Here is a 26899-nt window from a genome sequence, read left to right as displayed (position 1 = left end):
TGTGTCAAAACAACAGATGCAAGTAACACAATCCTGCAGTGTGTGTGTGTGTGTGTGTGTATTTGTGTGTGTGCTCTTCCTCCTCACCACAGTTGGCTTCATCGGAGTAATCCCCGCAGTCGTCCATGCCGTCACACTTCCACTCCAGGCTCACACACACTCCGTTGGCACACTGGAAGGTATAGGCGTCGCACACTTTGCCAAATTCAGACGGCGAGGCTGACAGAAAATAATGACAGAAGATATTACAGTACGTTATTTAATGTCTGCCCAGCAGGAGGGGTTGGGTCGTTAGCAACACATCTAACCATTCTTGCTTTTTGGTTTCGTTTGCATCACTCGCTATTTTAACAATAACGCTTCCATAGTAACACTACTGATTAACTGACTGCTACACCTCATAGCATTTTGGACATATGAAGAGAGAAATGTTTTGTCAGGTACAACACAGTGATACACAGTGCAGGCGTGTGAGCGTTCCTCACCACATCCAGCGTACTCTGTGTCCTCGTCCGAACCGTCCTCACAGTGTTTGATCCCATCACAGACCAGGGACTGGAACAGACACTGGGCTCGGTTCTTGCATACAAACTCCATGTAGCGAGTACACAGGGGGTCTAGGGGCGGAACAGTGTATTGTTATTATACTATATGCATATATACTGTATATATACACTGTAATCATCTGTGTGCATCACTCACCACAGTTGTGCTCGTCAGCGCCGTCTGGACAGTCCTTGATGCCGTTACAGTGAGCGGTGGCTGACAGACAGGTGTCATTGGAGCAGAGGAAGCCTTTACATTGAGTTCCTTCTGTAAACATGGAGAAGAATGAAAACAACACATAACTAATGACAGAGAAATGCTGCTTTCATTGCTGCTTCTGAATCATAATGCATTCACCTGACTGAATTTGAGATTTAAATAAAATACAGAATTATATATAGTTTTAAAATAACATATATAACTAAAGCAAACACTGTATCACATCCATGGTTTACAAATGTTTAAACATATTTTGTCAGCATATTTCATGAAATCCTATAAAAGTTCCCTTCCTCATAAACAGGTGATATTCATCAACCTGAATGAGCAATTTACGATGAGTTTGTGCAGTTTTGGACAATTTGAGCAAACTCCCTCCCTCCCTGAAAAAAAGGAAGTGAGGTTGAGGATAAGAAAACAAAAATGTTGCTGCATGAGGCCCAGTGTCTTATAACCAAATGTCTAAAAATAATACTTACACAAGACCTTTTCTTCTAGCCCACTAAAGTGTGAAATCAACACTTATGCAAATGTAAGGCAGTGCATGCATACCACCGTGCCTAATAATGATACAAGGTGAAGGTTTCCAAAACTCTTCTCATATCTGATAAGAAGACTGTAAATAGATTCAGCACTTTAACCAGGACTGCATTTTCAGCTTAAATGGCTAATTGAGGTATTTTCTACATATGTCAGAAAAACTTATGATATTGTGTTATCGTATCATCTTTTAAAGTAAATGTTTGTGTTTCAGTTACCGCAATATCGAGGGTCTTCGTCTGAGTCGTCCTGGCAGTCGTCATCGCCGTCGCACATCCAGCGCTGTGGTATGCAGTGACCTGTGTGACACTGGAAACTGCTGGGTTCACATGTATGGTGGCCCACTAGGAACAAACAAATATAAAGATACATTTTAGACATTTATAAAGATATTTTTTGTGGGACATACAGTTTCTTTGTATGTGTCCTCCACAGTAGTCAGTAACACGCTCATCACCTGTGCAGTTGGCTTCGTCCGACCAATCCCTGCAGTCGTTGTCTCCGTCGCAGCGCCACGCCTCACGGATACAAACGCCTCGAGCGCACGTAAACTCTCCGGGACCGCACTGGTGAGACTCTGGAGAAACACATCAAAGATAGTTAGTGCTTGTAAAAACAAAGCATAAAAGTATAAAAAGTCATCAGATCCACAGACATTTTAATACTGATTCCTTTTACCTTTATACATCAGTTTCAGACTGTGTTTTAGTGTCCAATAAATGTTGCATATAAAATCTATCAAAATCAGTATTCCTTTGTTGTGCATGTATTTTAGCTGTAGGGGCGGCAACGTCTGGCCATCTGTTCACTCCTTTCAACACTGAAATGTCTGGACAGCTATCAGATGGCTTCATATATTCAAAAAGGTCCATAGAAGACACATTCTAACCACACTGATGATCCTCTGACTTTTCTTCTATCATCAATGACATCATGTTAGCATGCTGATGTGAACATTAAACCAAGTACAGCTGCACAGAGACATAGCTTTACATTCTTGTTAAGTCCCTTGTTAAAAAGTATTATAACAGACAAATATTACTAGAAGCTAGACATGAGCTGTGCCTGAGAGAAGGCTTCTCCTCAGCTCTAAAACTACATTAGAAGCAGAAAGAATATCTGCCCCTGGTTATTATCCACAGAGCTCAGGGCAACACAATTAAATGATTCAGTTCCTTAGATCCTTGGAGCATTACGTGACTATAAAAAACTGTCCACACCAAGAACTATAGTGATCATGATGTGTGCACTCCAACTGTGTCAGCAGCTTATGAAAATGGATACTGATGACTTGTTACTGCTGTGTGTTGCACAGTAAAAGAAAAAGAAAAGCAGAAGCATTCAAAGTCGGGTACGTATGCAGTGTGAAGCTCAGAAGTATTTTAGGACACTGGTTGCTGTGATGTTTTAGTATTTACAGACCAGACTGTACCAACTGATGGTAGCAGTGGCTGAGGCATGATGCACCAAAGCAAACAGATGACCAGCTTTTATTATTACGCTGTGACAGCAAGACACGACCATGATCTGAAGCATAAAGTGTAACTGTCGTTTTTTTTTACATTAGAATGGAGAATAAAGGTCCTGAATCTTTGTATAATAAAGAGAGACAAACATATCTAAAGAAATCATCTCTGGGTGTCACCGTGGTGAGAAAGGAGCAAAACTGCATTCAAATAAATAAAGAAAATATATAAATGCAGGATTTGTCTTACTGTATGGATAATGGGGAGGGTTTTGATTGGCTCTCAGTGTTTCTATTGTTTCATCAAATTCATCAATTGCTCTGAAAGGGATCCCAATGATTTTGTTCACCAATGTCATTGGTGTTATAATTGTGTTGTGGAATTATATTTGAAAGTTCATATTTATAGTTATTGTTACAGTTATCATTCTTGGTGTGGATGGGCCTTTAGTCAGAAACAAGTTGCAGTCAACTTTCTGAGAAATTGAACCTTTTTCCTCTCATTAAGATAACAACAGCCTTTTGTTTTTTGGGTCACTCCCAGAATAAATCTCCGCTTCTCCTGAAGCTGCTTACTGTCAAATGTAGAGATCAGAACACATGAATTAAACCTCCCATTACTGACCTTCACTTTTTATCTTTCACAGCTTTTCTTCAAATGCTTTTTAGCTTAACTTCTGTAGGTTTTTACCTTGCTTTCATTTCTGGATGGAATAATAACTAATTGAACATACAGCTTCATGTGAACAAATGTACATTTGCCAGTGTTAAAGGAAAATTCTCTTTTACTTCAACCTCTATGAGTCATGCTTACTTTGCACTCAACAGTTCTGTGATAGACACTTTATAGTCATAGAAACAATTTACCCTGGATATGAGCTCTTATGCTATTAGCCATGACTGGCTATTCCAGGTTTGTGCCAGTTTTTGTGTTTTCTTTTAGTTTAGTTTTCTTCTTTGGAAAGCTGCATGAGGCATTGCAAGTCCTCGTTTCTTCAAATCACTATAACAAATCTGGTGAGTGCGACATGACTCTCATGAGTCTCATGGCCATGTCTGTGGGAAATACATCAGGTTGAAATAAATCTGAATTATTCCACAATATTCTCTCATTTGCTGGGGTTTGGGTGATAAACAGCAGTTTATCTTACCACAGTGCTCCTCATCACTGTTGTCTCCACAGTCGTCTTCATGGTCACATTTGAAGGCCAGCGGGATGCAGGAACCTGAGGCCACGCAGCGGAACTGGTTGGACGGGTCGCAGGTGGTCGTGGCTGAAAACACAGACGAGCACAGATAAGAGAGTGCAGCTTCTTGATGCATCTGCATTGTGAGAGGAGTGATACGGCTGAATACTTACGACACTCCTGTTCATCGCTCATGTCTCCACAGTCGTTGTCGCTGTCACACTTCCAGATGCTGCTTATACAGCGGCCGTTGGAGCAGCGGTACTGATTCGGCAAACAGCTGTGCTCTAATTGGAGGAAAATGCATCACATGAAGCTCTTATTAATGAGCCCCCCCCCCCCATTATTCTACAGTGTGTGCTTTCGCCTCACCAGTCTTGACGCAGGTGTTGTTTTGGAGCTGGTATCCGCTGGGACACTGGCACTGCAGCTCTCCGTTGGGCTTGGTTATAGTCGGGGCTCCGTCTGGGCAAACACAGGTGTGTCGGTGTCCAGGCTGAGGCAGACACAGCAGGCTGCACGGCTGGTCGGCACAGGCGTTGTGGCCTGGTGGAAAAAGGTCAAGACATCAGTTTGATCGTTTACAGTTCTTCTTCTGTTAACTGCAGTCTCTGTTCCTCACCTCTGTTCTTCCCTTTGTAGAAGATCTTGAGATCCATGACTCCAGACAGCCTGCCGACTATCAGCTCGTTATTCTGGGAACCAGCTTTTGGAGCTTTGAAGATCCCCATTCTGGACCAGTCATCCCAGTACAGGTCGTTCTTAAAAACAACAGACATCAAAAGCTTCTTAACGAGGAACATTTAACGTATATTTTTCAAATGTAATCCAACTTCTTCCATCCACAAACATTGGAGAAGTGTGAGGACAGGAAGATATATGGTCTCACCTTGAAGACGGCGATGGCGTACGGGTGGGGCAGTCCCTCCATGAGGACGCTGCGCTGGCCCCCGGTGAAGTCGGCCCTCTCGATGCGGTCACTGTAGGCTTCGGTCCAGTACAGCCAGTGGTCGTCAGCCGTGATCCCGTTGGGCCAGCGCACGCCCTCCGACACGATGCAGGACACGTTGGTCCCGTCCATGTAGCTGCGGTAAACTCCAGCCGCTCTGTCTCCCCAGTCAGTCCAGAACATCAGACTGAAGAAGCATAAAGGATGAATTTAACTGGAATTTTACACATATCACTGTATTGTTTTATCATCTGTATTTGATCAGCCAAGTATAATAGTAGATGTGTTAAAATACTCTGGTTGAATGTATGATTTATGTCAATCTTGGATTTCAAAAATGACATCTGTTAGAAAGCACTGAGGCTGTAAAATTGCCAAGAGGACCTTTACGGTAATAAGAAACAGGAGAGAGAGAGAGAGAGGAAGTGATTGCACTGAGTCAGTAATATATTGATATTCTGGCCCTGACAGAAGGGAATAAGGGAAAAATAAAGTTAACGTAAAAAAAGAATGCCCCAGTGTGGTAATACTGATTAGCTGAGCTTGTCTTAAATAAAAGCAGGAAACAGAAGTGCAGAAGTGGTATTTTTACTATCTCAGAATGAGGTTGTGTGAGGACACACTGTCTGCTCATCCCTTCCTCACACGGCAGCTCAAGGGTTAACGTTACAATTGCTGGAGGTTCAGGGAGTGATTGAGGTTAGTCATATAGTTATGATGGTTAAAACCTCAAGCCATCATTCTCTGACCACATCAGTGCTACATAGAATTTCACTTCTTGTTTGACACTTAGATTAAAAATCCATTGCAGTTTTCAATTCTGTGTTTTATATTTTGGTGGTGCAATGATGATGATGATGATGATGATGATGATGACACAGGACTAGACTTAGAAGCGTGTGTGTGTTTGTGTGTTACCTCTCTTCTGGCAGCAGGACGAGGGCTCGGGGATGTTCCAGGATAGAGTTGTTGAGCAGGGTGTGACGCAGATCTCCGTCAGGGTTAGAAACCTTCAAAACAGCAACAGCAACATGATTCAGAGGACAACTGCATATTTCATCAAGTTCAATGATTGTAAGAACACAGATCATACATTTGTGTGAAAAACTGTAGATCGAGAATCTTAAAATTTAAAAGCAAACAGTATTTTAACAATGTCTCCTACACATCAACACATTACAAAACATGAGTCTGACAGTAATTACTAAGTACTGTAGTTTTACATGTATCAAGTTAAGCAGTAAGTAGTGTGGTATAGTAAGAGAAACAGCAATGTAGTAATGCCAAATGTAGATGTTTCTACAGCTCTAAATGCTTCTGTATTGGTAGTGCTCTGATGTTCAGTTATCAGTACACAGTGAAGTCTGACAAACACTGGCTGAGCATTCCTGTGGAAGCCCAGTATTCATGTAAATAATGTTGTGACCAATCATTATGCTCTGCAGTCAGGCTGTGCTGTCTATACTCTGAGCGGTGGCATTGTTCCTTTAGCTGCCGTTGAATCCTATATCCTGGTATTAGTTCATCCCATTTCCTCTTAGATGTTTTATTATTTTCTTTTCTTCTTGACTTTTAATACCCTTTTAATAACCCCACCTCACATTTCTGGTTTTACCCACTATATTTTTATTATAGCAATCTTTTATTCACAGAGCAGATACTTGGCAGCATGTCCTACCTTTACATCTACATTGTATGTGTGTGCGCTAACTCACATTGGCTGGCATGAGTGGCTTGATTAGCAGCTTCAACTGAATGCAATGACCTGCTCAGTAGCCCAACCACCATCACTGTATATCTGCCTCCACTAGTCTTACCAATAAACCAGACAGTCTTCTTCAGCTACCTCACCTTAGTGGTCAACAAAGCTTACACCTCTGTTTATAATCTCACCAGTTAACAGCATCAGCTACCAATATCCAACAAGCATGATTCACACACAATGCCAACACTATACAAATATTCATGTTTTTACATACATAATACTCTGCTATACCTCAATCTTTTGTGCTCCAGCATCAACCCAGTAGAGCAGTCTACTGATGGGGTCAAAGGTCAGAGCCTCCACGTTCTGCAGGTCTTTCCTAACTACGACCTCCTGACCTGTGCTGCCGTTCAGACACAGCCGCTGCAGGAGAGAGAGAGAGAGAGAGAGAGAGAGAGAGAGAGAGAGAGAGAGAGAGAGAGAGAGAGAGAGAGAGAGAGAGAGAGAGAGAGAGAGAGAGAGAGAGAGAGAGAGAGAGAGAGAGAGAGAGAGAGAGAGAGAGAGAGAGAGAGAGAGAGAGAGAGAGAAAGAATCAGAATCAAATGAGACTATTGTGGCGTTTGAAGCTTCATTTTAGTTTGGATGCTGTAAACAAATTCTACCAATCAGCTGTCAGTTTGCCTGTGTCCCAGAGGAATTAGTTACTAACCTGTATTGTGTCTAGAGAGATGTCAGCCCAGTACAGGCAGTTCCTGTCAAAGTCAAAGTCCAGAGCCACAGCCTGCCTGAGGCCGGCCAGAGGCAGGGCTTGGTCGGTGCCGGTGGCCAGGTCGTAACGATGGATGGAGCTCCTCACAGCGTACAGGATGAACTCGTTACTCTCTGCAAGAACACAGGACACACGTATGATGAGAAAACACTGTCACAGACTAGCATTGAACGTGTGAAAGAAAAATAAATTAGGGGTGATCACAAGTCAGTAGGCTTCATGTTCAGCAGGCCATGAATGTTTCTATAACACGTCAATCCATATAATAGTTGTTGAGTTATTTCAGTCAGGAACAATGAACTAACAACTAACAGATCAGTAGTGTGACTAAAAATACTCTGTTTTATAATTTTGTGATGCTTTTCATGTTGTATAACCTTCATAAAGTATATATTTGTCTCGGGGTAGAAGTAACATATCAGACATGTTGAGGCTTTTTCCTCCTGTACAATATATTTCACTCCTATCATTGACTTGTTTATAACATATAAAAATTAACAAAATTCAAACGACCTCAATTTCAGTTGGATTCTCCACTGCAGTGCTTTGGTGCAAAGTGTAACTCAGTTATTAACTCCATTCTTCAGGAGGTAATTTGGGGCATGTTTTAGGATGGTGAGGGTGTGTGACTGAGCAGCCATGTGTCTAACCAACTAAAGAACATTAAATCTCACTCATGTGCATATGATATACACCCTGAAATGCTTGCTTTTGGCAGAGAGGACTATCTTTTTTAGTAGACCCCACTCCACAACTACACATTCAGTTTACATTAAGTAGTGTTAAGATTGGAAATCCATGTCAAATGTACTCATCAATGATTCAGTGAAGTGCAGGTTTACCTCCAACAGGACAAGGCAGGACCTCTCCGTCCAGTCTGGACTCCACATCTCCTCCACTGCAGCTGTCCCCTGGTACCTTCCTGTATCTGCAGCAGGAAGGAAACCAAAAAGAGTTTTACCTCTGTTGGACACTTGGTGGTGCTCTCACCAAACTCATCTAATGACGGCAACATCAGTTCTCCCCATAGTCGTAATAAACCCAAGAGATGGTTTGCATTCTTCAGAGAAATTCTCAAGTAATAATAACTGATTAATGTAATAAAAGCTGGTGACTGCAGGTTATAATTACTATGTTATAAGTACTTGGCTCAGGGGGTTCAGCTAATGTGCATTTGAGCTTAAGGTTTATTGCTTTAAGTTGAGCTATTTCCTGTCTTATCTTGCTATGGTTTATATAATAATTCTACATATTTGAATTCGCAAAAATTATAATTTCAAAGAATAATGAGGACCAGTGTATAGCTGTTTAGACTTCTATATGAAAATATTTGATAAAAACCTGACATAAGGTCAATAAAACAGCAAGGAAGAAAGCTTACCATGAGAAAACGGCATGTAAATATGAATACATTAGTGCTGCAGACGCCAACATTATGCTAATAAACCACACTAAAGAATCCCAGACTGCATCTCTGCAATGTGAAGTCAGATAATGGTAGCTTACCCTTTGCTGCGGCGGTAGGTAGTGCCCACAGGACACGGTACTGGTGGGGCGTACAGGTCACCTAAGAACTCTGGGTCAGGCACACACACCTGCAAAGCCAAGTCTTCACTCAGCTTGAAGCCATAGTCGCTGCAGGGAGGAAGACAGGACGGGAGAAGGAAAACAAGGAGGGAAAAGAGAGGGAAAAAAACAGGCAGTTAACTTCTGCCCTCTTCTGATTAATGGCAGCACATGATACGCATTTTAAAACGGACTCATTATGAGCTGTGATGGGAGATCCAGGAGCAGTTAAAAATGTGCAGAGTAGGCTGAGACCAATGTATTAGTTGCCAGAACTGAAATTTAATTAAGAGTCAGGTATCAGTCAGTCAGTGTCATCTACTGCTATGACAGAGGTTCAACCTACACTAAAGCTAATGAATATACACTGAAATGTTTAACTTTTATCACTTTAGCAACGTCATTCCAATGTGGTGTGGGAGGATCTGCTTCACCTTGTCTAATATTAATGGCTTGACAACTACTGGATGGATTGCCTTGAAATGTGGCTCATATATTCATGCTCTCCTCAGGGCGTATTGTAATAACTTTGATCCCTTGACTTCTCTTGTAGCGCCACCATCGGGTCTAAATTACCATTTGGTTCATGAGCAAATATCTGCCAAACACATCATATTTCTTTTAGCCTCTGCGATACTTAGTGTTCATTGCTAATTAGCAAATATTAGCATGAAAACTAAGATGATGAACCTAGCACCTTCTCAGCATCAGCATGTTAGCTTTCTCATTGTGGGCATGCTGACATTAGCATTTAGCTCAAAGGACTGCTGTGTCCAAGTCCACCTCACAAAGCTGCTAGCATGGCTGTAGACTTTTAGTCCTGTTGGGTCACAATCAGATTTATGTTTTGTTGTGTTTAAGTACATGCTAAGTGAGGTATTTCTGAATTTTTGTTATTATGGTGGTGTAATCCAGAATGTTTTGCACATGTATGGATCCCTTACCATTCATAGTCCTGGCGTGTACAGGAGCAGTTAGAGATGGTCACTGGCCTGTCAAAGTCCTCTCCGTTGAAACATGTCGCGTGAGGAGTTTGTCTCTTAAACGTTATCTCTCTGCCCAACAGACACTCATTTCCATGTTCATCTGATGGAGACCAGCGCTTGTAGTCAGCCTCAGAACAAGGCACGCCTGGAGGAAACAAAGAGAATAAACACTTCAGATACTTGACAGTGATGAGGAGCTCAAAGCTACATGCTAATGTTCCTGGTGGTCCCTCCAATTATTTCTCCTCTAAACTTTGAGTGGATCTTCAAGTGATGAATCACTCCATCTGGCAGCCTGACTAAACAGATTTACAACTCTTTAAAACACCTGAAAATAGTTGCATTTCTCTCCTCTTATTATATATTTAGCCACAATTTGCACACAGCAAATTCTCCATTATTTTCTGCTTCTACATATCAATGGGTTTCTACTTATTACTCAAGTATGATACTCAGTTGCAAACAAGATAGCTTGATTTGACAACTTTAATCTTTGGTAAAGCAGCACCCTCTTCTTTTTTTTAAGCTTAATTTCTGCTTAATTACTGGTGGATGCTACAACGTTACATGCTAAGCTAATGCCACATTCTAAAAATATTTATTAATTCCTGATGCCTCAAGGTATATCAAAGTCCAGATGAAACAGCATTTCGAGAGTATCTAACTTCCATGTTGTGATGTGAAAAAAGGATAGACAAGTGAAACATGACGTTGATTTGAGAATCTAAGTGGGTGTGTCTTAATGAATCTTAGCTCTGCGGCTAATGGGTAGATGCTATAATATTATTGGTTGAAATCAGTTGGTTCAAGCCTATGTAAGTACACATTATATTTTGCTTTAATTTTTATATAAGAATACAAAGAATCAGATTTTTTGTATTTTGTTTAGCATATATTGTTATATGTTATGTTATAAGTGTACAACATGGCAAGGATGTGATCTAAAAGGTTTAAAAAGGCCTTTTTCATTTCATTTTGACTTAAACTCCAAATAAATGAGACCATCTGCTGAGAAATGCAGCTGAGCTGTGAACATATAAATAACAGTTTTGAGCTGTTGTTGCTAAGAGCTGGGGCTCTCTATCGTAGTCCATTAGTTTGAAGCTCTCTACTCCTCTTATGTCCTCTGAACCTCCTTCTCACTTTCCAACCTACCTAGAACATCGGAGGTGTTGACCTGCAGGATGAGCCAGCTGTGTCTCTGGTCGGCATATGAGCCAAAGATGGTGAAGATGGTGCTCTTCTCCCCAGGCTCGGTCAGCAGCTGGTAAACATACACCTCCCTCTCTGAGAACTGAAAGTCGGTCCATGTCTCGCCTTCATTGGTGCTGAACCTGATTGGGACATGGTCGACTTTTTAATCATCCAACTTGCATTTGTGTATGTGTTCCCTTTGATTAAAACAGTTACCAGAATGTCCTTTCATTAAGCCACTGATTCTGTGATTGGGCAACAACAAGAGGAGAGTTAAGGACATCTGAAAAAACACCTCTTAACCACAGAATAGAAGTTAAATGGGATCAAGCCTAAACCCAAATCAGGTTACTGAGTAACAAGGGTAAGAACTGAATTCTTTCTGCATGTAAACAAAGTCAGCTGTTTCCATATTAATATATACTGTCACCTGCACATGTATTTGTGTAGCCTACATTGTTGCTGTTGGCACAGCAGTGTTTACCAAGGGAAGGTTTATTTGTTTCCCCCTAGAAGAACAAGCTGTTTCACATCCACAAAATCTGCTCCTGCTGACTAATGACCACATCCACTGAGACAGGTGCCATTTATGTGCTTCACTCCCCCGATTTCCTCATGTTGTTTGGGGATTTCAAATGGAAACCTTCCAGTTACAAGCCTCTCTAGGTTTAATGTTCAAAGCTATTTTGTTTAGGTGGAACCAACTGAATGACAGATTTAGCGTGTAAGCTTAAATCAGATTTATTTTCTGTCCTGGAGGAGCATTCAATCAGACCACTTGGACTTACTTGAGATGTGTGGTTGCGCCTCCTTGTGCTATAGCCATCAAGATACCACCGTGGTCACCCCATGTGTAGAAATGAGGGCCTGCCAATGCCTGGAGTACAGGAAACATGATGGTCAGTGAACTATAGGAACATACTGTGCAAAAGATGAATCAGCTCTTTAGTGAATACAAGCATCAATTTAATTGGAAATCTGAAGACATCTTAATGACCTTATGAAATAGCACCTTTATTTTCTTAATGTGGTACAGAAACATCAGCCAAAGGAATATCAGTAAAGGAAGCAGAGCATGTTTGATTAGATAGTTACAGTGTTTTGGTTTGGTTTAGTCTCCACACTCTTATCAACCTCGTTTCCATTGAAAGTTATAAAACGGCAATATGCTACCTTCCCAGCACAGTCAGAGTGAGCTACTAGCTGGTGAACATAGTGGAGCATTTAGCAGCTAAAGAGACTGATATTATCCTGAGGAGTTTCTGGACTTGCACTCAATACTATCATGCTTGGCTACATTTGCAGGCACTGGAATGAAATTCACTGTGGCATGTTTGATAGAAAAGCTGCTTGGGACTCAATTTTACAAGCTGTGTTTTTCTTGTCATCTGTGTCAGATTTTGCACTGACCTCTCTCCAACGGGCTCCCGCACTGCTGGATACATACACATTGGGTTTGTTGGCCAGGCTCCTGCCTACAGATCCTGCAAACAGAAGACAAAAGGTCATTTTACACACACACGCATACATTATAGGGGTTTTTCCTGAATAGACTTGATGTGGCCACTGCTTTTGCTTTTGCATATGGAAAATCTGTAACCCAAAAGCACAAACCATAGCATTCTGTATCTTTTCAATGCATGTGGTCATGTGTCCACACTTTCAACCAACAGTAAAATGTTATTTAATACGGCAGGTCACCAGGAATGATCTGCTTGCATATAACAAGGAAACATGCTGAAAAACACACAACTTTACTGTGGACTTTACCACACTCAATTTTTTCACTTGTTTTTCCACAACACTAAATTACACTGAGAGTGGACATCCATACAGCCAAGAGTTACCAACCATTGTTTTTTTTGGTTTTGATCGTAGCAGCTGCGGTTGAGTAAATTTTAAAAATTGTCCAGAGTTGTTTCGGAGTAAATGCATTTGGTAACCAACAGCAAAGGAGTTTTAACATGATGTGAGCACGTAAGTATTTGGCGGTGTTGCATAGTTTTTCTTCATTGTGTGTCTAAGGATGTCAACATGTGGAGCCACTTGAGAGATTTTATGTCTTCACCAAAAGATGTTTGTTCTACGGGGGAACGCACCAAACTTTGTGCCAATCCATCTGGAAGATGTTGATATTTCAATGGATAATTTAAACATTTGAACTGCTAGTGGCAGTAGAGGAAAGGTTGAGTGATTCACGGACATCTTCTTCTTTTCATCTAGTGTTAGCAGGATAAAATGTTACTTCACTTTTGGTTTAAGACTTGACTCTGTGCCTAGTTCTTATTAGCTAAACATTACACCTCTTAAAAATCACCATATTAGTTTTGACATGGTTAGCACAATGAAGTTAGATGTCTCAGTCTTGTTTATTTTGCTCATATTTTTCTATCTACATAATTAAAAAAACTTCAATGAAAAAGTAATATTAGAGTAAAGGTATTCACAGTTTAAAGTTGGGAGGAATGAAATGTTCAAAGTTTATTTTCACCATGTAAAATAAGGTGAGGGAGAAAAAGAGAAAAACAGTGAAAAGTAAATATGTGAAGCTGCAGATTAAAGGCTGAAGATGCTTTTTATGTAATTTTTTAAATAGATAATTTGTATGGATTCAGAGTTAAAAAAGCAAGGTTGTGTAAATGTCAAGCTGAAAAAAAAAACCCTCCTCCTCCACACACACAAACCTCTTTACGTCAAGAACAATGGAATTTATGGACTGGATGATTAATACCAGCAGTTGTTTGCCTCTGACACTGGAGAGCAGACAGACACCTGCTTGTATCTGCAGAAATCAATCATGTTCATCAAATCTCATTTCAGGGTGAATGACTTCAAGAAGCGCAGATTAATACAAGATGGTTGCCATGTCTCAGTCTAGGGCTGTAATAAAGCCTCTGAAATGAATTACATCTCATGTGCGTGTAAAACGGAATAATGACTCTCATTAAATATCATCACATAAGAAGCCAGAGACTCAAGACAATAAACAAATGTTCTTCTCTCTCATTACTGTACAGATATGAAACTGGCAACATACTTCCTTTGTATATGTGTTCGTGTACTGGAATTCTATTCATATCAGCGTTAAAATACATGCCAATTTTTGGAGTGCAACCTCTGACAGTGAATATGTTGTGCCAAAATGCATCTTTTAAACTTATTATCTCATGCCAAAACATGTCAGTATTTTTGGGAATGTTACTGACATGTGGAGGAGTGTTTTCTTTGGAAGCCAGGATGACGATGATAGCAAGAATAATCGTATATATATAGAATAGGAATAGGACAAGAATGTATTGTTAACAGATTCTTATGAAATTAGTTGGGGGAATTATGAAAATTAGTTGGGGGAATTCAACCAGCATAATAATGATCAGTGCTACAATAGTGCTGACATTTTAAAAACTTGCATATTTAATATTTTATTAGGAATTTGCAAACTTAACAAATGTAAGAAGATAATTTGGGCACAGGGAGAATGTGCTTAGCATCTCTGAATATGGTTTGAAGTGAAAGTTTTCAATACTAGTGCTATAGACATTTCCCCAAAAAAGTACTGAGGTTAAATATCTAGTATTTGTGCACTTGTGGATAATATACAACAAAATATCCATCATATCAAGGGTTGACACCACTGACATTGGGTTTTGATAAATGGTGACCACTGGCTCTTTATTTTGGTCTAAGCAACAATGTGTAGCTGTGAAAGCCATACAGCTCCAATATACTGTTATGAAGTTGTGACTGATGTCTGTTTTTCATGATGTTTGTACATTTCATCTGACGTTTCAATGTTTCCTCTGAGGTTTCTATGTTTCGTCTGACGTTTCTATGTTTCCTCTGACGTTTCTATGTTTCCTCTGACGTTTCTATGTTTCCTCTGACGTTTCTATGTTTCCTCTGACGTTTCTATGTTTCCTCTGACGTTTCTATGTTTCCTCTGACGTTTCTATGTTTCCTCTGACGTTTCTATGTTTCGTCCGAGGTTTCAATGTTTCGTCCGAGGTTTCTATGTTTCCTCTGAGGTTTCAATGTTTCCTCTGAGGTTTCTACGTTTCCTCTGAGGTTTCTACGTTTCCTCTGAGGTTTCAATGTTTCCTCTGACGTTTCTACGTTTCCTCTGACGTTTCTATGTTTCCTCTGACGTTTCTATGTTTCCTCTGACGTTTCTATGTTTCGTCCGAGGTTTATGTTTCCTCTGACGTTTCTATGTTTCCTCTGACGTTTCTACGTTTCCTCTGACGTTTCAATGTTTCCTCTGACGTTTCTACGTTTCCTCTGACGTTTCTATGTTTCCTCTGACGTTTCTACGTTTCGTCTGAGGTTTCTATGTTTCGTCTGACGTTTCTATGTTTCCTCTGACGTTTCTATGTTTCGTCCGAGGTTTCAATGTTTCGTCCAAGGTTTCAATGTTTCGTCTGACGTTTCTATGTTTCGTCCGAGGTTTCAATGTTTCGTCCAAGGTTTCAATGTTTCGTCTGACGTTTCTATGTTTCGTCTGAGGTTTCAATGTTTCCTCTGACGTTTCTATGTTTCGTCTGACGTTTCTATGTTTCCTCTGACGTTTCTATGTTTCCTCTGACGTTTCTATGTTTCGTCCGAGGTTTCAATGTTTCGTCTGAGGTTTCTATGTTTCGTCTGAGGTTTCTATGTTTCGTCTGACGTTTCTATGTTTCCTCTGACGGTTCTATGTTTCCTCTGACGGTTCTATGTTTCGTCCGAGGTTTCAATGTTTCGTCTGAGGTGTCTATGTTTCCTCTGACGTTTCTATGTTTCGTCCGAGGTTTCAATGTTTCGTCTGAGGTTTCTATGTTTCCTCTGACGTTTCTATGTTTCGTCCGAGGTTTATGTTTCCTCTGACGTTTCTATGTTTCCTCTGACGTTTCTACGTTTCCTCTGACGTTTCTATGTTTCCTCTGACGTTTCTACGTTTCCTCTGACGTTTCTATGTTTCGTCTGAGGTTTCTATGTTTCCTCTGACGTTTCTATGTTTCCTCTGACGTTTCTACGTTTCCTCTGACGTTTCTATGTTTCCTCTGACGTTTCTATGTTTCCTCTGACGTTTCTACGTTTCCTCTGACGTTTCTACGTTTCCTCTGACGTTTCTATGTTTCCTCTGACGTTTCTACGTTTCCTCTGACGTTTCTATGTTTCGTCTGAGGTTTCTATGTTTCCTCTGACGTTTCTACGTTTCCTCTGACGTTTCTATGTTTCATCTGACGTTTCTATGTTTCCTCTGACGTTTCTATGTTTCGTCCGAGGTTTCAATGTTTCGTCCAAGGTTTCAATGTTTCGTCTGACGTTTCTATGTTTTGTCCGAGGTTTCAATGTTTCCTCTGACGTTTCTATGTTTCGTCCGAGGTTTCAATGTTTCCTCTGACGTTTCTATGTTTCGTCTGAGGTTTCAATGTTTCCTCTGACGGTTCTATGTTTCGTCCGAGGTTCTATGTTTCGTCCGAGGTTTCAATGTTTCGTCTGAGGTTTTTATGTTTCCTCTGAGGTTTCTATGTTTCGTCTGACGTTTCTATGTTTCCTCTGACGTTTCTATGTTTCCTCTGACGGTTCTATGTTTCGTCCGAGGTTTCAATGTTTCGTCTGAGGTGTCTATGTTTCCTCTGACGTTTCTATGTTTCGTCCGAGGTTTCAATGTTTCGTCTAAGGTTTCTATGTTTCCTCTGACGTTTCTGTTTCCTCTGACGTTTCTATGTTTCGTCCGAGGTTTATGTTTCCTCTGACGTTTCTATGTTTCGTCTGACGTATCTATGTTTCCTCTGACGTTTCTATGTTTCGTCCGAGGTTTATGTTTCCTCTGACGTTTCTATGTTTCGTCTGACGTATCTATGTTTCCTCTGACGTTTCTATGTTTCATCTGACGTTTCTATGTTTCCTCTGACGTTTCTATGTTTCGTCCGAGGTTTCAATGTTTCGTCCAAGGTTTCAATGTTTCGTCTGACGTTTCTATGTTTTGTCCGAGGTTTCAATGTTTCCTCTGACGTTTCTATGTTTTGTCCGAGGTTTCAATGTTTCCTCTGACGTTTCTATGTTTCGTCCGACGTTTCAATGTTTCCTATGACGTTTCTATGTTTCGTCCGAGGTTTCAATGTTTCCTCTGACGTTTCAATGTTTCCTCTGACGTTTCTATGTTTCGTCTAAGGTTTCAATGTTTCGTCCGAGGTTTCAATGTTTCGTCTGAGGTTTCAATGTTTCGTCTGAGGTTTCAATGTTTCGTCTGAGGTTTCAATGTTTCGTCTGAGGTTTCTATGTTTCGTCTGAGGTTTCAATGTTTCCTCTGACGTTTCTATGTTTCCTCTGACGGTTCTATGTTTCCTCTGACGTTTCAATGTTTCGCCTAAGGTTTCTATGTTTCCTCTGAGGTTTCTATGTTTCCTCTGAGGTTTCAATGTTTCGTCTAAGGTTTCTATATTTCGTCCGAGGTTTCTATGTTTCGTCCGAGGTTTCTATGTTTCGTCCGAGGTTTCTATGTTTCCTCTGAGGTTTCTATGTTTCGTCTGGGGTTTCTATGTTTCGTCCGAGGTTTCAATGTTTCGTCCGAGGTTTCTATGTTTCGTCCGAGGTTTCAATGTTTCGTCTGACGTTTCTATATTTAGTCTGACGTTTCAGTATTTTGTCTGATGTTTTTATGTTTAGTCTCACGTTTCTTAGTTTTTTCTAATGCACGTTTTGTTTGATGTTTCTTGTTATGTCTTATTGTTTTGTTTTGACTTTGTTGTGACTTCGGGTCACTATGTTTTGTCTTGATGTTTTGCAGGGATTAAAAGAAACAACAACTTTGTCCTTTTGACTGTATTCCCTAGTTGCAATGACCGTTTTTGAATTGAAATTAGAATAATTATACTAAATAGTGTCATCAAACAGACATGTTGGAATGATGTGTAGAGGAGAGGGGGGAGAGATGCACCAGTGAATATGTTGACCCACCCCTGCATCTAGACAACTGTGCATATGTTTGTCATGTGACCATAAATTCAAAGGCATCACTACATGAGAAGAGTTGTAAGTATTTTTTTACACAGAAATTTATTTTGCTTTGACATAACAGTCATTATATTAGAAAAGAAAAACACTTACTTTGACCAGCAACTTTATCCGATCTAAAAAATATGTATTGTACATGATGGTGATTTGAATGTGTAAAACCATGTGAATCACTTAGCTAAAGATTAGCTTGAATTTTCCTAAATGGTGGCTATAGTGTAAATTGAGCCAGTGGTTTAACTTGCACTTAAACATTGTAGAAAAGCTATCATGCCAAGAATCTACAAGAGAAAAACCAACTGGGGCTCAACAGAGGGCCAATGATGTTAAGAATGGAAAATCCATCAGATCAGTGGCAAAAGACAGAAGTAATGACAGGTCATAAAAAAGGAGGTAAAGGAAGTAAAAACAGTATGCTACAGTGGAACAGCAGAAGCAAAGTGGGTCCTCAAAGACGAGTTTGAGAAGGAGCTTGCAGACCATGTCAAGAAGCTGGCTTACTAGTTTAGTGGCCTTAGTCCAAAGAAATTATGTGAACTGGCATTTGAATTGGCGAAAGAAACAACATTCCTGTCTCCAACAACTGGAAAGACAAGGGTTTAGCAGGGTGCTCAGAAAATTACATGACTCATTAGGTCAGCACACACAAACTTATATTGTTTAGTTTAATATAGCACTGTAACAGAATGACTTATAGCCCACGTTTTAGGTGGAGAATACTTAAAAAATGTTATGCTGCATCACCATCTTTCCTTTGTAGTGCTGAAACGACATGTTTGGAAAGGGATTCATCCTTCAAGATAGTTGGCAAGACCTTTGCATTCAAGGAAAATGATGAGGCATCTTTCCCACCGAGTTGCAGAGGCTATAAAGGCTGGAACTGCAACCTTGATGAATGGAATGTTTAATATTTGTTTTTAGATTGTTTAATGATCTTATTAAGTCAGTGTATCCTCAGGTGGCTCAATTTACCCACCCACTTGGATCAACTTACCACCTTACCTGGGGCAAGTTGAGCCACAGGAATCATTTGTTTTTTGGGAGAAGTGATGTTTCAATCCCCTTTGTTACACATGTACACTTACATTTCCATTTGATAGGAAACATCCTGAAATAGAGATAAATGTTTTCATTCTACTTCTGTCCCCTTTTTTCCTTACCTAGAGGACAACATATGTAATAAACTGGCTTGTCTTTCCCCTCTCTCCCCTATAGGAACATGTGAGCAGTTTATTCAGGTTGTTGTGTATGCAAACATGTCTGTGCAGCTTGTGTGTGTACATGCCTGCCTGTATTCATTAGTGTGTTTGACCCGTCGAATGCCCGCTGGGTGCTGCAGCAGTAATTAGACCATCTGTTTGAGAGCGATAACGAAACAAATGGCACCGCTGATTGCCAGTCTTTCCTCTTCTCTCTCTCTCTCCATGCCCATTATCTAATAAGAATTTAATTAGAGGGACTGACTGGATGCAGGGAAAGCAGTCTCCTAGACACTGAAGAGCCCCAACAAATCAATGCTTTCCACCAGCTGTGAACAGGCGAAGAGGCTTCAAACTGCATGCAGAAACTCATTCCACTTCATTCTGATAAATTCATTTATTTGCTAAGTGATGACTTTTTGTTTTCTTTTTGCATTTTAAAAACACTGGCATGCCAAACGAGACGTTTCTAGCACCTTCTCAAGCAGTGAAACCACATTTCCTGTGTTTTGGGCAATACAGGAAGAGGCTATTTACATGAAGAGAGAGAAAGGCAGTACTACAGTTTCCTGTGTTTGACTTGTTTGTGTTATCAGAAAGTTACAAGTTTGCCTTGCACCAGATCAGTCAGTAAGACCATTTTCCAACAGATGGCACCCAAAGTATCTTCATCCTGTCTTGTTTAAAGGATGTTCAGAACATCTCTGGCCACATTACTGACATTTTTTTGAGATTTTGTTCCTGTCCATCACACAGATTGTACAGACTTCTAGTCATAATGGAGTAGTGTTGTCCCACCTGTGGCCATAATGAGTCCTGGTGCAGAGTCCTTTGATAAAATGGGCATCCTCCTGAGTTGGATGTTGAACAGCTGGCTCCAGCGCTGGGCCAGGTGGAGAGAGCAACCTTTACTGAGCTGAAGGAGAGGAGAGGAGAGTCAGACGATGGAGTTCAGTTGTTACTTTTCTCTTCTCTCTGCTTTACTACCATGTTACATTGAGAAAAGGTTCCTCTCTCACACCCTCAGCTTCTTATTCTATTAACTTATAAGTACACCAGTGTGAGACATAAAATATAATTAAAGATAGAATTTTTAAACAGTCAAGGTCGGCCACCTCTACTATGATGGATGTTTCCCTCTCATCTTCATACTACTTACTACAGTTACAATTTGTCAAACTTGCAGTATGACTCCCAACATCTTGTCTTAATGAAGTGTCCTTATTAAAAGAAAAGATTACTTTCAACGAGAAATATAATGATAATAAAAAAACAATTAAAAACAAAATGACTAAATTCTAAGATTTGCTATAAAGTTGTGGATATTGGCTATGAGCACAAACTACTGGCTGCTTCAATCAATCAAATCCTCTTTAAAACACCACATCTGGAATGAGGATGTATTTGACGTACTGCAGAACGCAGCTGCAACTCTACAGTAATTACTATCATTTTTATTAATCTCTTTTCTTATTCATTAAGAATTGTTTTGCTGGAGCACCCTGGTGGTGGAGTGGTTGGAGCACATGCCACATGGTCACAATGCCCCTGGTTCGAGTCCGGCCAGGGACCTATGCTGCAGGTCATTCTCCTCTCTCTCCCTGTTTCCTGTCGGCCTCTCTGCCAGTTACTGTCTCAATAACGGCATAAAAAGCCCAAAATAAATCTTAAAAAAAAAAAAAAGAATTGTTTTGTTAATAAAAAGAAACAGTACAAAACAATATAAAAAGCCTTTCAGCTCTAAATTGCTTATTTTGTTGAATCATGACCAAATTAACCTGTGGCAAAAATATGCAGTTGAGTCACTATTGACCCCCAACCTACAACCATCTGTGCAATGTGTATCTACTCAGTCACTTCTAATGTTCAGTCTCATTTGTGAAGATTTGATTAAACAAAACTTCATTAGGACAAATATGCATCGTGTGACCACAAAACAAAATAAATGTAAAAAGCTCTTATAAGTAGATCTACAAGACATGTCCATGAGATGAGCAAATATTGCAGGACCTGCTTTAGGTGAGATCTCTCGTCAGTGGTGCTGAGTCTCTAACTAATGTTTAATGAATCAAATTGCCAGTTCCAGTTAATACCCAGTGAACCTCTGGCTTCTGGCGGGGCGTTCAGGGTCTGGCATCCTGAGGCAGTTTCCAAGACTATAATCCAGTCTTGTGACCAGAATTCAGATATTCCATTAACAGTAACAAGAAAGAAATGAGAGAAGCTGGAACTGGAATTGTACGCCATTTAATTTCATTATTCCATTGGCTTAAATTATTTATTAGATGTCAAAATTGATGCTGGTTCATTCTGTCTCACTTAACTGATCAAATTATCATCTAGTCACTTCAGCACAGTGTAGTAATAGAGCTATAGTTTCTGCTGTCCACATACTCATTATTACCACATTATTTAGAAGTGCAGGTCATGTAGTAGGTCTGTGTTGGTACAGGTGGGTCAAAAGAACATACTGTGCTACTGAGCCAGACAAGGTGATCAGGAAAAAAAAAAAAAAAAAAAAAAAAAAAGCCGTTATAGGAATGAATAACAACAATGAACCAATTTGTCATATGGCCAAATAGAAACCTGACATGACTGGCTTCATAGGTGTACCTGACAGTCCACAGTTCCTCCCAGGCTGTCAGCCGTTGGCGCCTGAAGCAGCTCCCACGTTCCTCCCTTGTCAAAAGTGATGACGGACCTCATGTTGTCTTCGCTGACGGAGCCGTTGATGAGCGTGGCGATGAAGACGCCTCGCAGCCCCTCCACGCGGTGCAGGTCTGCGAAAGGCTCGTTGGCAAAGTATCTACAACACACGGAGAGATCGGTCCCAAAACGGGGAGGTTTTTGTCTACGTACCACGTTGTGAAGCAATTTATTATTTTTATTCTAATTACATTGTGCTGATTTATTTCTTGCGTAGATTAGAGAGTTCTTTACACATGAGGGTAAACACAGCTGGAATAAATACATCAGAATTTTGTCAGCACAACTACAACTTTACAACAAACACAAAAACAATCTTTAGGGATCTGTGGTTAATTACGTCAGCAGAAGTCAGTGTGTCATCATTGAGCCAACAGTGCCACTGCCCTCCCTGATGTGATTACAGACAAGACTGAGCAGAAAAACAATAAATATGGAGCTCAGAAGTCGCATAGGTCTCTGCCGTCAGATCAATAAATTGTCTTTTATTAGATAAGGAAGCATTACATGTCTGTGCTCGCAAAGCCTTTGTGTCATCAGGTGGTATCAAACATTTGTAATGAGAACTAGATGTCTTCCTGTCAGTGCTCGGGGGTTGCTGCGGGAACTATTTAATTACTACTGTCGCAAGCCTGCTATTGCGTATGTGGGTACACACAGATTTGCATGCTGAACTCATTGTTACATGCTGCTACAATGTACCACTAATATGAAGGCGAGTGGAGGAAACTTTACTCAACTAATTACACATGAAACATAGCACCGGCTTGTTTGCTTTTTACCATCTCACATACACTGAACTTCATGAGTCGAGTGTTTTTAATATCCCCTGCCCTAATCTGTATTTCCCTTTTTCATGTTTGTATTAAATCTAACTCAAACATCAGAGTCACTCAACAGGAAATACAAAGAAAGTTTAGTTGATAGTTCATAGAGATGGATCTGCTGACGTTCCAGCGACTGAGCTAGCCTCAAACTTCTTTCTAACTGTTTAAGGTCAAGAATTAACTTCAATGTTTAATGCTGAGTTCAATGGGGTGGAGGTTTCTGGCACAACTTCATCTACTTCCAAGGTGTATGGAAGAAGGGGAAAAAAGTCCAGCAACACTTGAAGTATATAGTATAGAACAACTTTACTAATAGACTGATGCGTTTGGGCAGCATGGATCTACCATATGGGCTATCTGGCCAAGTGCACTTTTTTCCCCATCAGGCTCCACAGTAATAAGACACAAGGCTTGATGTTGATAGTTATTGTCGCTCTCAGAAACCTAATATGTCCAAAACAAAATGAAGTTAAAACGTTTCCATCTGATAGCAGCATTTAGAGTCAAATAAAAGTTGTTTCCAGTAAAATAAGTGTCATGATTGACTGTTTTATTTGTCAATTTGATAGCTGGGCAAGTGATGATTGTGCTTTGAGACAACTTTCATTGTTATGTGGTGCTATATAAATGAAAATGTATTGATTGATAGATATTGAATTGATGAATGGCCTGAATGTGCTCTGGTTGGTTTGTATCGACAACTATGTGGGGAAAATGATCAACTAGTGGAATGAGCATGCGTTTCAGTGGCCAGGGGCCCCTGGGGGAGGGGGGGGGGGGGGGGGGGGGGGGTAATCCAGCCTTGGCTTGCGGCCTTCATCAGGGTCATCCAATGCAATGTCCGATCCAATGCTGAGCTCAACACAGCACCGATGCTTGTGTATTCAAACATGGTTTTGTTAATGAAACTGAACCTGGACTCATTTACAGCTACATGCTATTTTATACTTGTTACTACATTTTAAAAAGGTCAATACTGTACTTTTTTTATCCACAACATTTATTTGATAGAAATACTCTACCTCCTACCTACTACTAATTCATTCTAATGTAAGATTATGGTGTTCTGTGCCCTGAATAGGTCCACTTGTTATGCAAATTCCACAAGAAAGGTGTTAAACTACAAATAGAGTGCATGATCTTGCAAAGGGATTGGCCATGCCTTCAACAATGTGCTTTTATACCCCCCCCCCCCCCCACCTCGCCTGATTACAAGTGTTAGGTCCATGCTTGGATGCTTGACTCGCTCCACTGTGATGCCATCTATGTGGATCTGACAGCAAACAAAATAAGCAAAGTGCTTTTAAATACGAACAACCTGAAGAGACGCTGAGCTCAAACAACTGATGCAAGACTACACTGTGTTTTCTTCAGCGATGCAGTGACTGTCGAGTAAAATGTCTTTTCTTAACACACAAAGAAGTAGAAATGGCTGAGCCAAAACATTTAGGACATATAGAGGTGTAGTTGGAGATCTCAGACATCCAGAAGGAGACTTAAGTAGAACTGCTGCTCTAAAAGGAACCAGTTTGGGTGGTTCAGGGATCTGATTAGGATACTGGTATGCTGGCTACTTTGCTTGGCCGCACAGATGAAGACCAGGCTCAATACCTGCAGCCATGTAAAACATTCAGTGTGCTGTGACCGAACCCTGGCTGATAAATGATAAATGTCAGATAGTGAGGGTGTGTGTGTGTCTGTGTGTGGGTGTGTGTGTGGTACCTGATGAGGGTGTTGCTGCCAGAGCCCTCAGGACTGTAATACAGAACGTTCTCCAGCGACAGAGAGAAGGACAGGCCCTGCGTGTCTGAGATGTACAGGTGTGTGACGTTGTTTAGGTGGTTCACACACACAAACACTTGGTCCTCTGATGCATCTGCTATGTAGTACTCCTGTTAGAGAGAGAGAGAGAGGGAGAGAGAGAGCGAGAGGGAGAGGGATAGAGAGAGAGAGAGAGAGAGAGAGAGAGAGAGAGAGAGAGAGAGAGAGAGAGAGAGAGAGAGAGAGAGAGAGAGAGAGAGAGAGAGAGAGAGAGAGAGAGAGAGAGAGAGAGAGAGAGAGAGAGAGAGAGAGAAAGAGAGAGAGAGCGAGAGCGAGAGGGAGAGGGAGAGGGAGAGAATGTGTCATCGTTAGTTCACTGACCTACTGTGTGATTAGATAAGGACATAATGCATGAGTGGACTAAATGTGGAAAGACAGGATATCAGACATTTAAGCATGAAGCTTGAGAACAGTGTAGGTGGTTCTTCCACTAAAATCAGGATGTCTTCTCTTTTTAGAAATAGGATCCATACTGTTGTTTTGCAGTATGCTTACTTCAAATAATCCGCAGTATACTGGAACAGACACAAGACAAGCAGAACTCATGACATAAGAACGATTTTGACCTAAAAGTCACTAAACTGCTGTCTTAATGCTGCATAATACCATATACCTGATGATTCATTGCATTTAGGAAGCATCTTCTTGATGATCAGGACATGAAGGACTGGTACAGACACGGATTCTTCACAACTTACAAAGATCTTGACAATTCTCCCTTCTTATTTCTACATTCTACTGCAGACCCAACATAAACATTCATTCTTGAACACATATCTGGGATATGTTTGATTGATTGATTCCAGTGCCCAGCCCATATGGGCTTACAAGACACTAACGGATAACAACCAGGATGGCTACATGTCAAATCATAATATTCAATTCCACAATTTCACAAAGAGAACACAGCATAACATTAAGTTAACATGTAAGAAATGTCCTGCTGAGATGGATACAGAGTTTTCTGTCTTAGCAGCCAAGATCCTCCTTTATATCTGGTTAAATCTAAAATTTCCATCTTAAAGAGCCAATTCAATACATCAACTTTGGACAACCAAAATAAATCAGGATTTTTCTATTTGATCTTTTCAAATAAACAATCCCTAAACATCACTGTGCAAAGGGCAATTAAATACAAAATGAAATTCAGCCTCAACAACACCAAGATATAAAAAAACACATGCATGTTCTTCAGACACACCTTCTTATCTGACTACCTCAGTGGTAAAGTACCAGCTCTTAAGCACACAAGGACCTCTCTGTAAGTTTAGCTTCATGTATGGTTCAGTGTAGTAATCATCTCTGTTAGACTGTATTCATATTACACTGCTTGAAAATGGCAGGAAAAGGTAGGTGCATGAAGATCCTTCCTAACTGGAAGAATAAATTCACACACCTGTCATCTGCACAGTCACCTCAGACTGATGATGACTCTGAGGTGTGTGAGTAAGTGTGACTGTAATCAGCTTAAAGACCTGTTAACGCATGACGTGCTCCCACTGTGTTTTCCAGTCGTCTGACAGAATAGATACACTTTTATTAGAACTAATACAGCTGTGAGCACAGGATTTACATGTGCAGTGCATCCAGACAGTATTCACACCCCTTCACTTTACCCACATTTGGTTATGTTACAGCCTTATTCCAAAATGGATTAAAGCAAAAAAGCTTTTTTAGAAAAGCTTGCAAACATGGTTTAGAGTACTTGTAATATCAAAGTAAGTACATATATATTAGAGTAATGGATGAATAATAAGTCAGTGCTTGTTATTTAAACCCTTTTCAAACACAATAAGAGGGTTAAATCAGGACAAGTACACAACATTTTGAATCTTTAAACCAATTAATCAAGTAGTCCACTCATGTCCATTAAAACAAAACAAAACACAGACTCACTGTGATTGGATGGCGGGTCATAAACTGGGCAGCTTTCATTGGCTGGCGGTTGTAGGAGACCCAGAGCTGAACAGATGAAGGTTCGTGGCTGCCAAACAGTTTCTGGAGAGACACAGGAGACAGAGATATCACAGGTCATTCAGCTGTAATCATTAACTGTATGTCAACCACAATATAACTGAGATATCCAGCCTGGTGTCATGCTGTGAAGTTTTGCTTCTCACAGCTCTAATGCAACAAAAGGTCATTGCTGTCTCATGTGGTGTATAGCAGACTGGACAGTGCTGTCTCTACAGCATCTAGAGAGAGGATGTGGAGAAGGAGAAGA

General features: G+C 40.5%; 1 protein-coding gene across 1 annotated transcript in view; it reads right to left on the bottom strand.

Moving 5' to 3' along the window:
* Positions 1–26899, bottom strand: part of sorl1 (sortilin-related receptor, L(DLR class) A repeats containing) — a 93686-nt gene that overhangs the window by 11808 nt on the left and 54979 nt on the right. Inside the window, exons 7-29 of the mRNA XM_053320859.1 lie at positions 26572–26673; positions 24577–24746; positions 21935–22127; positions 20120–20237; positions 12537–12610; positions 11915–12003; positions 11088–11266; positions 9891–10077; positions 8887–9015; positions 8223–8308; positions 7321–7493; positions 6903–7034; positions 5825–5916; positions 4847–5093; positions 4580–4718; positions 4330–4503; positions 4131–4244; positions 3922–4044; positions 1763–1882; positions 1524–1649; positions 703–813; positions 486–617; positions 88–219 (exon numbers count right to left, since the gene is read on the bottom strand). Of these exons, the coding sequence (XP_053176834.1) occupies positions 88–219; positions 486–617; positions 703–813; positions 1524–1649; positions 1763–1882; positions 3922–4044; positions 4131–4244; positions 4330–4503; positions 4580–4718; positions 4847–5093; positions 5825–5916; positions 6903–7034; positions 7321–7493; positions 8223–8308; positions 8887–9015; positions 9891–10077; positions 11088–11266; positions 11915–12003; positions 12537–12610; positions 20120–20237; positions 21935–22127; positions 24577–24746; positions 26572–26673 (3142 nt within the window). The remainder of the gene's footprint in view (positions 1–87; positions 220–485; positions 618–702; positions 814–1523; positions 1650–1762; positions 1883–3921; positions 4045–4130; positions 4245–4329; positions 4504–4579; positions 4719–4846; positions 5094–5824; positions 5917–6902; positions 7035–7320; positions 7494–8222; positions 8309–8886; positions 9016–9890; positions 10078–11087; positions 11267–11914; positions 12004–12536; positions 12611–20119; positions 20238–21934; positions 22128–24576; positions 24747–26571; positions 26674–26899) is intronic.

Source organism: Scomber japonicus, chromosome 6 (genome assembly GCF_027409825.1).
Source record: "Scomber japonicus isolate fScoJap1 chromosome 6, fScoJap1.pri, whole genome shotgun sequence".
NCBI lineage: Eukaryota > Metazoa > Chordata > Actinopteri > Scombriformes > Scombridae > Scomber > Scomber japonicus.
This window is presented reverse-complemented; position numbering and strand designations above follow the sequence as displayed.